The sequence below is a fragment of the Musca vetustissima genome, unplaced genomic scaffold (assembly GCF_032173495.1).
Source record: "Musca vetustissima isolate MV318-11 ecotype Yass unplaced genomic scaffold, APGP_CSIRO_Mvet_v1 utg7915, whole genome shotgun sequence".
NCBI lineage: Eukaryota > Metazoa > Arthropoda > Insecta > Diptera > Muscidae > Musca > Musca vetustissima.
In genome coordinates this window covers 100,658-112,415 of record NW_026875917.1, presented here as the reverse complement: position 1 = coordinate 112,415, position 11,758 = coordinate 100,658, and the positions used below count along the sequence as shown (strand labels likewise).

At 31.6% G+C, this 11,758-nt stretch overlaps 1 protein-coding gene across 1 annotated transcript; it reads right to left on the bottom strand.

The window, feature by feature from the left end:
- Positions 1–2,354: 2,354 nt before the first annotated feature.
- LOC133338443 (isocitrate dehydrogenase [NAD] subunit gamma, mitochondrial-like) lies at positions 2,355–6,344 on the bottom strand. The gene is made up of 7 exons (XM_061546615.1): positions 6,258–6,344; positions 6,111–6,188; positions 5,373–6,044; positions 5,076–5,183; positions 4,825–5,011; positions 2,912–2,987; positions 2,355–2,420 (listed from the first exon to the last, which is right to left on the bottom strand). The coding sequence occupies exons 1-7, from the start codon at positions 6,312–6,314 to the stop codon at positions 2,375–2,377; spliced, it is 1,224 nt and encodes a 407-aa protein (XP_061402599.1). The 5' UTR covers positions 6,315–6,344; the 3' UTR covers positions 2,355–2,374.
- Between the last annotated feature and the right edge of the window lie 5,414 nt (positions 6,345–11,758).

Below are 11,758 nucleotides of genomic sequence, written 5' to 3'. Positions count from 1 at the left end.
CTTTTTTTTGGATCAGCGCATAGTTTTGTTCAAATATTAGCTTCAATACGGTTTAAGCGCTCGCAGTAAATTAAAAAGGTAAAGGTTTTAAGATGGTTGTTGTATCAGTCATACAGCTTTTACACAATGGGGCTGGATTGGAAAAGCAGTGACAGTACGTTTACATTTAACCGGATTTTGTTAACCCAGTGGGTTTCAATTGTCATTTCCTTTGCATATATGTCAAATAAATCCTCGTAAAGTAGGTTAACCCGGTAAAAAGTTCTAATGTACAAGGAGTTTCAAACTCATGAGTCTAGTCATTAAGACCTATGTTGTATCTGCCAAGACAATCGGATAAATGATCGAAGTTGACCGGCATGTTAGCAGTCGAAACATCGCCCAGGACCTAAAAATCGACCATAAAACTGCTTTAAAACATTTACACAAAGCTGGATTCAAAAAGAAGTACGATGTTTGGGTGCCACACCAATTAACAGAAAAGTAGGCTGGTTTCGATCCATCTGCGAAGCATTGGCCAAAATAGACCCATTTCTTAAACGGATGGTGACTAGAGATGAGAAATGGATCACATAACATAACCCTTTACCAAAACGATCGTGGTCAAAGAGCGGTGAAACACCTCAAACCAGGACTAACGGCCAGAAAAGTTCTGCTATGCATTTGGTAAGACTAGAAGGGGATTACTTTTTATGGCTAAACGTTAAATTCTGATTTCTACTGTCAAAAACTTGAACGTTAGAAGATATAAATTGAACAGAATTGGCCAACAGAAGAGGTGTCGCGTTCCACCAGGATAACGCTGGGCCACACACATCTACAGTGACTCGCCAGAAACTACGGGAGCTTGGTTGGGAAGTTTTAATGCATCCGCTATACAGTCCGGACTTGGCACCAAACGATTATCATATTTTTCTTGCATTGCAAAATTTCTTAATTGATACAAAAATGGTATCTAGGGAGGATTGTGAAAATCGACTACTAGAGTTTTTTTTCGCAAATAGAGTGCAGGACTTCTATGTGAGGGGCATTACCTTGTGAAGTTACCTTTAAAATGGCAACAAATCTTGCATATTTTGCCCAAATCGGACATTCCGAAGCATGTTAAATAAAGTCCTATAGTACATATAAAAATAATGGATTTCGTTTTTTTCCATATATACCATTCTGCAACATATGCTAAATTTTATTTCATTCTGGTAAATTTATAATCGTTTGCTTACAATAGTATAAAATTGTATAAGGCTAACTTTGACTTGATTTCGTGTCAATTGTTCATTTGCATAAAATTGGAGGAAAAATATATGTGGGAGCTATTTCTAAATCGCAACCGATTTCAACAAAACACGTTTGGCACACGTTAGGCTATAAGTATATCAGTACGTTTTGCAAAATATTGGGTACTTGGTGCACCATTTACTTAAAATCGGACGAAATTATATATGGGAGCTATATCTAAATCTGATTTCCATACCTTAGGATATACTAAATTCAGTAGGTTGTACAAAATGTTGATTTTGGGTCCTTGGTGAACAATTTAGTACAAATCTGACAAAAATATATATAAGGATTTTATCTAAATCTGAACCTATTTTTCCCAATTTCAATAGCGTTCGTCCTTTGGCCAAATAAATGTAATGTGCCATATTGCACCCAATTCTGATGTCAAATGCGGCCTATACTTTGTTTACAATTAAATATAGAAAGACGGACGACTCAGAAACTGGTTCTATGCATATTCTCAAATGGAACTATGTGTCTATAAAGTTTCCTTTTTAACTGTTACAACATATGCAAAAAGACGTGTACAGGGTATTACGTCTTCTTGCACTGTGGTGAAAATAATAAAAGTGGCTGAGTTTTATCCCCACTTGCTAAATAATAACTTCCAAGGTGTCCCTCAAATTGAAATAAAAAATAACACTATTTTAGTTGTCAATAAGTTTCGTTTATTACTTTAAGCTTAATATCAATTTAATTCTTTTTAAATTACAAAATTTTTATAAAACATCGAAATAATTTTTTAAATAATTAGAAAAAAATGTTAAACAACAAGTTAATTATTAATTTTTTATAAAAAAAGGTGTCAATAAAAATGTGAAAAGGGAAACAAATTTATGTAAGGATAATGGATGTAATGTCAAGTGGGGACTGGTAATAGCTGTAAATAAACCACATATTAAATTATAATAATTTCATTCAAAATTAAATTCAAGATATATCACTTATTTTAACTTACTTTTTTCAAAATTGTCAAATGAATATGTTGATCAAGTATTTTTTTTACGTCTGTATGTTTGTGAACAGTGTTAAATTGTTGATGAATAAATGGTATGTGTGATTGTGAGATTTAATTTCTTAACTTTGAAGCAGCCTAAATTCTAACTTCTCTTTGTTGCATAAAATCGTCTTCATGAGGCCTGGAGAAATAAAAAAAAATATAATAAATATGTATATATTTTATAAATATATACTTTTGTATTTTAATACGGCACATGAACACACAAACATTTATACATTTTAGAAAAATATATAAGATAAAATTCAAATATAGACATTTCACAGAGGGCATTCACAAGGACATTTTTAGACATTCGCTTTATATAAATATTTAGAAATTTTATAAGGACATTCACAGCCATGCTCAAGATATTTTGCAGGTATTTTCTTTACATGGAATTGAAAATGGAATACAATTAGATGGGAGAGTTTAAAACAATTATTAATAATAACACAATAAAAAACGTTTTCAGAAAATTTATATACAAATACTGAATGTAAGTATTTTACCATATAACTAATAAAAAAATATTAATCGATAAATATTAGGAACACGACTTTCATTCTTAAGATGTTAGTATACGAATATAAATACCGAATTGAATATTATAATTAATTAAATATATATTACCAGACAATATTGGAATTTGGTAGATAATCCATGATGCTATTAATAACATCAGTGCTGGTATTTGAACCGCCGACATCTGAAAAGAAAATAAATCATACAGTTAAATTCATTAATGTTCTTCTTAATCATATAAAAGCTTATTGAAATCATTTTGTTTTAAGAGTTGTTTTGAAATACCCTAAGAACACGAGAGAACACCTACTTTCGAAACGTGCCAAATTTAGGACGACATTTTTCTAATAATACTCTCTATCGATATCAAATTAATATACACCTAATTAATTTGATATTCCGTCTATAACACATCGAAATTTTCATCAAAGGTTATATATTCTTGATCGGAATTATAATCATCAATAGTTTTATTTTATTAGCAAAATTACTTTCTTAGATTTTTTCCGTACCCCAATAAATTCTACAATTCGCTGGACGGTAATATTTGTTCCTTGTACCGGTCATTATTATTTTACGACATTTCGGAGCCTGTACGATAGTATTTGGGTTGAAACATATGATTTATTATTTATGACTAGTCTCCTAAAAGTATGCATCTAATATGTGATGTATTTTGAAAATATTGAGGTCATCGTTTACTTAGAATTTAAAATTGACCCAATGGATGGTGTTTTGATTACGTTTACTCATCTGCCCTTGAAATTCGATTACTTTGTCAACAGAAAATTTCAAAAAAATTCTTTACTGAGAAATATTAAAATACTCCTGCGGTTGAGGAAAAATTTTGTCTGAAGAATATTCCACATCAACAGCAGGATGGAATTTACAATAGAAACATTTCAAATTTGCTTGGGCTCTTCACTTATCTAGATTTGAACCAGTAGGTGGCGCATTGATAGTGTCTATTTATGTTTTCCGGAACTCTGCTGATAATACCCCTGAGGAACTGAAGATTGACCGACGTTACGGAGACTGTCCTTGAGTTTTGGGATTAGAACATATGACTTAGTGTTTAATTTGTGAGGACACCCCTAAAAGTGTGCATCACACATGAAATGAATTTGAAATAGTTACAATAGAAACATTTCAAATTTGCTTGGGCTCTTCACTTATCTAGATTTGAGCCAGTAGGTGGCGCATTGTTTTCCGGAACTCTGCTGATAATACCCCTGAGGAACTGAAGATTGACCAACGTTACGGAGACTGTTGTCCTAGAGTTTTGGGATTAGAACATATGATTTAGTGTTTCTTTTTTTAAGAGGACACCCCTAAAAGTGTGCATCACACATGAAATGAATTTGAAATAGTTGTGATATTCGCTTACATATAGCCTTAATTTGACCCAGTAGATGGCGCATTGGTTGAGAATATTTATGTGACAACTTTGCTTACATCATGAACTAAAGAAAATGTGTCTACATATTTCAGGCACATTCATTCTATCAAAATTTAATTTTCAGCACCTAAGAATTTTTTTATGGAAAATAACCTACACAAACTTTGAAAATTTGTTCTTGTATACCTTATAAAATTGGGCGGTTTCCAGGATTTTATAGAAAATAGGTGGCGTACTGAGGTGTGGAACACCGCATTATTTTCGGTATTTTTAATTTGTTATTCCGAGTTCTCGAGGGTGAAAAAATCTTTGCAGAAATAATTCATTATAAGTGATACGAAAATTACAAAATTTATATGTGAGAGCTATATCAATTTCTGAACCGACTTCTATGAACGCTATATTAAAATCTGAACTCGAACTCGATTAAATAAAACTTTTACTGTCTATCGTACAAATATAGTGCCTTTAGTTCACCATTTCCAGGATCTCGAACGAAAATATATATGGGAGCTTTATTTAAATATGAAGCGTTAAAAAATTCCCTGCACTATACCATATTACAAACAATCTTTAAAAGACATTATACCCAGTACCAGTCTACATGATACCTCCAACTCACCTGGTGTTCTAATACCCATCTCCACCACAGTCTTATAACTTGCCTCGTGTATAATACGAGCATGATCCTTATAGCCCAAATGATTTAATAAATCAATGCCAGCATTGATCATGGGCAAGGGATTGGCAATATTTTTACCAGCAATGGCGGTACCCGTATTACGAGTGCCAGGTTCAAAAATGGCATACTGCAAATATAAACAATTTAAAAACAAATATATTCAATATTTAAATACATTTTCAAATACATACATAATCACCATAATTACGACCGGATAATAGGCCAGCTCCACCAATTAGGCCGCAAATGACATTGGCCACTATGGTGCCATATAAATTGGGCAAGTTCATGACATCGAACTGGAAGAAGGAAATATGAAAAGTAACATTTTGTTTAAATTTCAATTTATTGGATAAATTGTAAGAGGAAAATGTCAATTAAATTATTTCCGTATTTTTGTGGGTTTTGTAAATGTTTTCCAATCTAATTGGATGCTAAATCTATTCCATTCATCCATTTTTAAAACACATCCTTCTCGCCCTCCTCACCTGATGTGGATTCGATACCAATTGCATGCACGTATTATCGATAATCATATTTTCATGTTGTATATTCGGATAATCCTTATGCACCTTTTTGGCCATTTCCAAAAACAATCCATCCGACAGCTTCATAATATTTGCCTTATGTATGGTGGTGACCTTCTTCCTACCTTGCTGACGAGCATATTCGAAAGCATAACGTGCCACACGCTCTGCATTCTCTTCCGTCATAATTTTTAAACTTTCCACATGTCCCGGTACGGCTTCATGTTCCATCATTGCATATTCACCATATGTATTTTGGCGTATCAATACAATATCGATATTTTGATGACGGGCCGGTATACCCGGCAACGATTTACAATGCAAAACATTTACATATAAATCCAATTCGTTACGTATTGCCACATTTCGTGAAATTTCATTTAAATTTTGTGATGTCGTTTCAATATTACCCTTTATGGCGGTGCCATTACGTTTTATCGACACTATGGCATTTTCTAAATCTTCATTGCCCTGGGTGGAGGGATCAATGTCAATGACTTCAAAATCAATGGGTGCGCCACAGTGGGAGAATATTTCACGCACATAGGTCATAAGTTCGGGGCCAATGCCACCACCCGGCAGCATGGTGACAACACTGCGTCCACCATATTTGGTACGAGGAAATTCCAGATCCTGAAAAGCAATAAATGAATTATTTTAGGTTAGGTTTTACTAAATAAGAAGAAAAGTGTTCGTTACCTTATATTTCTTTTGCAATGAGGATTTAGTGAAGGCCACATCTTTGGATTTTTCTTTTGTCACTAAGAAGGGATAACTCTGAAAAACGATTGGGGAAATAATAAATGAAGGTATCACGATTAAAAAAATCATATTAATAATACTTACCCTACATAAAAATGGAGTATGTATCCCCTGCAATTTTTGCACATAGCGCAAGGACATTTTATCTGGAAATCTAAATGTACAAAGGATTTGAAATGAAATTATAATTTGAAATTAATTATTATTAGTTTTGAATTTTATTTTCAACAAATATCAATTGTTGCCATACTAGGCTTTCCCAAGTAAGAAAACTAGGAAGGAATCGATTGTATTTTCACAATTGATCGATTTTACTGTACATTAGGAATTTTTAGTAATTTTGTGACAAATTAATTTCATTGGATTATAAAAAAAGTACGAACGAAGTCTTAGCAGAGGAGTTGAATTGATCTTTTAGAGAAAAGCTAAAGGGAATCTTTATAGGCCAGCTGATAGGAGATTTTATAAACGAGCTGCGGGGAGTCTGTAAAGGCGAGCTGAATGAAGTCTTTATAGAGAGCTAAAGGGATTCTTTATAGACGAGCAGAATCTAGTATTTATAGACGAGTTGAAGGGCGTAAGGCATCTGAAAGGAATATTTATAGATGGGTTGAAGTCTATAAAGAAATGTTTTTTTATAGCCGAGCTAAAGTGCGTGATTCTTGATCTACATCAGATTTTGTTATACATTTTACAACTGCCTAATGTTTAAGTTTATTTTTGGGTGTAACCATTCTTATAATTTGTTCTTGAACATCCTTGCCTATTTTTGATATCCTTGTTTGATTATAAATTGTATTGCATTTAAATATCAAACCAAAAATTTTCTTGTGCACCAGGGGGGTGAACATTAAATATAAGTGATGTCCTCTTATTCACATCTTACAAAAAAGAGAACCTCTACAAATTCAGGTTTGAATATGGTTTACCATTACCTTACCCTTTGTGCTCTTTGGAGGTTATAAAAAGCAGACAAATTATCAACCATGATTTATATTCTTAACTCACCTGTTCTTTTAATAATCTAATACTCAATATCCAATCAAATTTGTAACTGATTTTTTTAGTTTCGCTGAAATGCCTTTTGTCCAAAGATTAACAGTCAATATTTTAGTATTTAAATTATTTCTAAATATAATTGTTTGTCTTATTAAATTAAACGATTTTACTTGTATTTTTTGTCTATTAGTTATAGTGTGTGTTTGTAAGTAAGTATGTTGGTTGGTTGTACTAAAATGTTAACGGTATTCTTTCGATGTTTCTTCATTATTTCCCATAGTTGTCAATATTTGGCGCTATTGGCAAATGATGAATGTCAAGGTACATTGGCGCTAACGAGGGGTGTTATGAAAATTTTAGGAAAAATATTATTTTTTAATAATTCATGCAATGTTAGGCTTAGAAAAAATGTTCTATAAAAATTATAAAAAATGTAGTTTAAAAATCCTTGATAGGAATTACAAAAATTATTGTTTGAAAAATCCTAGGCCTGGATATGCCTTCTAAAAATTATTCTTGGAAAAATCCTAGGCCTGGATATGCATTCTAAAAATTATTCTTTGAAAAATCCTTACGCCTGAATAGGGTTTCCAAACATTATTCTTTGAAAAGACCAGGCCTTGATAAACTTTCTAAAAATTATAGGCCTATTCTTTAATAATCCACGCCTTGATAGGCCTCTGAATAACTATTCATTAATAATCCACGCCTTGATAGGCCTTTGAAAAACTATTCTTTAATAATCCACGCCTTGATAGGCCTTTGAAAAACTATTCTTTAATAATCCACGCCTTGATAGGCCTTTGAAAAACTATTCTTTAATAATCCACGCCTTGATAGGCCTTTGAAAAACTATTCTTTAATAATCCACGCCTTGATAGACATCTATTCTTTAATAATCCACGCCTTGATAGGCCTTTGAAAAACTATTCTTTAATAATCCACGCCTTGATAGGCCTTTGAAAAACTATTCTTTAATAATCCACGCCTTGATAGGCCTTTGCCTTATTAATGGTCCTCAAAAAATATTCTTTAAAAAATCCACGACTTATAAATGGTCCTCAAAAAAATATTCTTTAAAAAATCCACGCCTTATAAATGGTCCTCAAAAAATATTCTTTAAAAATCCACGCCTTATTAATGGTCCTCAAAAAATATTCTTTAAAAATCCACGCCTTATTAATGGTCCTCAAAAAAATATTCTTTAAAAAATCCACGCCTTATAAATGGTCCTCAAAAAATATTCTTTAAAAATCCACGCCTTATTAATGGTCCTCAAAAAAATATTCTTTAAAAAAATCCACGCCTTGTATAGGTCCTCAAAAAATATTCTTTAAAAAATCCACGCCTTATTAATGGTACTCAAAAAATAATTTTAAGAAATCCACGCTCAAAAATAGGTTTAACAAATCCCACGCCTTATTAATGGTTCTAAAAAAATTGTGTTTAAATCCACGCATGATTGAAGGTCCTTAAAAAATATTTTAAAAAAATCCAGGCCTTATTGATGATTCCACGCTCTGTTGAATGTCCTCAAAAATATTTAAAAATAATCTACGCCTGACTGAAGAAGTATTTCTTTTCAAAAAATCCTCGCCTGATTGAAGGTCCTTAACAATATTTTTAAAAAATCCCACGCCTTATTTTTTAAATATAATATAATATAAAAAAATATTTTTATGTTTCTTTCTTAATAAAATATTCTTTAAAAATTCAAGACTAAAAAAATATTCTTAAATTATTCCCAAATAAAACTCAATTTAAAATTGTTTTTTTTTATATATTTTTTCAAATAATTTACTTTTTGTTTATTTATTTACTTGACTATCTAACAAATATTCGAAAAAATAATACATGATTTTGTGTTATTGTTTTTTTGTATACTTGTGACTGACTACTCAACATTTAAAATAATCAAACAATAATATATAGTTAAATAATAAAAATAAAAAAATATGGGGGAGAGATAATTTAATTTAATACATATACGGTTGTTGTGGTCAGGTGGTTGTAAAATAAGTACGAACAAAACAAAAAATAAAATAAAAACTGAAGATTCATAAAAAAATCATAGAATATTCAACACAAAAGAAGAAAATAGGGTGACGTTTTTTTTAAACAAACTAATACACACGAGTCAAGTAAATTTGAACTAACAATATTTGTTTGCATTGTTTTGCTTGTTTTAGACTCCTTTTTTTAATAATGGGCTAAGGAGTGACCAATTGTCGTAAATAGTTAAATAATTTTTTTTGTTTTATCTTTTAAGAAAAGTTCACAAAGTTAACATAGTTTAGAACTTAGTTTTGTGTACAACGTTATTAATCTGGAATTTCATTGCAATAAAATTTGTTTTGGAGAAATTATTTGGAAAATAGTATGTTGGTTTGTGTGAAAGACGATGGGTATTGATAAACCTCTGAGAATTGTCTGTTGGGTGTAAACATGTTGTCAAAAGAAACTCTGTAAATATATAGAATAGAGAAAAAAGAAGAAGAAATGGAAAAGAAAAAATATTAGTTTTTAGATAAAAGAAAGAAAGTGAAAGAAAAAATTTATGAAATAAACAAAAAGTGATTGAAAAAATCGTTTAAAATTTCGACTTACTTACTTACATTCTACACCATTTCATTTTATATTTTTTAATATATAAAGAATTTATTTATATATAACTTTTATTAATTTAAATGGTATATTTAATTGCGTATAAATGGTGTAGAATATAAGGACGAATTTGAATACAAAAAAATTTACCTTTCCTGTGTTTTATGCAATTTCATTGCTTTGGGATTTTAAGAGCACGGGAAATTCGTTCTTTTGTGTTAATAGCTTGATCTTGTTTAGGCAAGAGTTTCAAATTTTGATTTTTTTCTGGTTAAAATTCCAATTTGAACGGCGAAACATTTAACGCAGGATCGCAGCAAGGGGGTGGTGTGGGGTAACAAAACATGAAACACATACACTCATCTTTCACATTCATGATGTCCTTGGGATACACAAGTACTTCAGCAGCAGGATGCATTTCAGGTTGGCTTACAGGTTTTGGTTTGTTTTTTTTTTTCATTTCATGTGTATTGCAATTAATAGTTAATCGGTTGGGTGGTTAAGCATGTTAATGGAACTTGTTGTTGTTGTATTTTAAATTTAACTTAAAGCTATTGTTAAAAAAATCTAGGGATTTTTTATTTTCATTGGCGGTTAAATATATTAAGTTTTTGTTGTTTCTTTGTTTTGTTTTTGTTTTGGGTTCTTAACGCATATTAGTTTTGGCTGAAATAGTTTCCATGTGGCCTGTAACCATGTAATTAAACAAAACACATACACATTGATCCACACATACATATACATAGAGGTCGCGATCGCATCATTTTTACCAAACACCATTTTAATCAATTTTGTTGAGGATCGAATTTGTGTTTTTGGTTTTTTGTGTGGTTGTTGTGGTGGTGGGAAAGGGGGAAAAATTTGGAAAAAATATATATTAAGATTAATATCAATTATTTTTGTTGTTATAAAATTTTGTAAAAAAATAAATAAAAAATTTGGAAAAAAAATTTGTTGTTATTAAATCTAAAAGCCAAATATAGTTTGTTAATAGTTACTAAAGTGTTCTACTGTGTGTGTGTTTTTTGTTTACATACGTGTGCTTGAGTGTGTGTGTGTATTAAGTAAAGGTAATATTGTGTTGGTGTAGGCTGTATTATAGGGATGCAAACTAAGGGGGGCTATATAAAGTTAATTCTACCAATTAGCAAAAAAGGAAGTACATGGCAAAATGTTAGAGTCCTCCACTCTACAGTAGATGCTCTATGGACACATCTACTATAGGGTAGACTTTTTTGAGGTTATGTAATTTATATTAGATGACTTCTGGGGTCATCTTTTCCATAGTATATGAATTTACTCTGTATTGGATTGCATCTCAGGTCATCATCAGCATTCTACTCTATTGTAGGAGGCTTCTGATTTCTTCTACTCTATAGTAGATGATTCCCGAGATCATCTACTCTACAGTTGAAGACTTCTGGGAACACCTACTATATAGTAGATGTCGACTGAGGTAACTCACTCCACCGTATATTACTTCTGATTTCACCTACTCCACAGTAGATGACTTCTGAGGCGACCTACTCTACTCTTCTGAGGTCACTTATTCTACGATATATGACTTCTGAGGTCACCAACTATATAGTAGACGACTTCTGAGTTCACCTACTCTACAGTAGATGACTTCTGAGTTCACCTACTCTACAGTATATGACTTCTGAAGCTACCTACTCTACAGTAGATGACTTCTGAAGCCACCTACTCTACAGTAGATGACTTCTAATACCACCTATTCTATAGTAGATGACTTCTGAGGCCACCCACTCTACAGTAGATGACTTTCGAAGCCACTACTCTACAGTAGATGACTTCTGAGGTCACCTACTCAACAGTAGATGAGTTCTGGGTCAAAATATATAGAGTAAATATTAATGTATAAGTCATCCACAGTATAAAAGGAGGAATGCCCCTATAGAGAAGTGTTGTAGGATATAACTTGGGCATACAAATATTTGTTAGTTATGTAAGGATAATATAAA

Excerpts from the sequence above, each read along its gene's own strand:
- LOC133338443 (XM_061546615.1), bottom strand. The coding sequence starts at position 6,314 with ATGTCCTTGCGCTATGTGCAAAAATTGCAGGGGATACATACTCCATTT. Across the intron at positions 6,189-6,257 it reads ATACTCCATTTTTATGTAGG|AGTTATCCCTTCTTAGTGAC; the intron begins GTAAGTATTATT and ends ATCGTTTTTCAG. Across the intron at positions 5,012-5,075 it reads GTCGTAATTATGGTGATTAT|TATGCCATTTTTGAACCTGG; the intron begins GTATGTATTTGA and ends TTATATTTGCAG.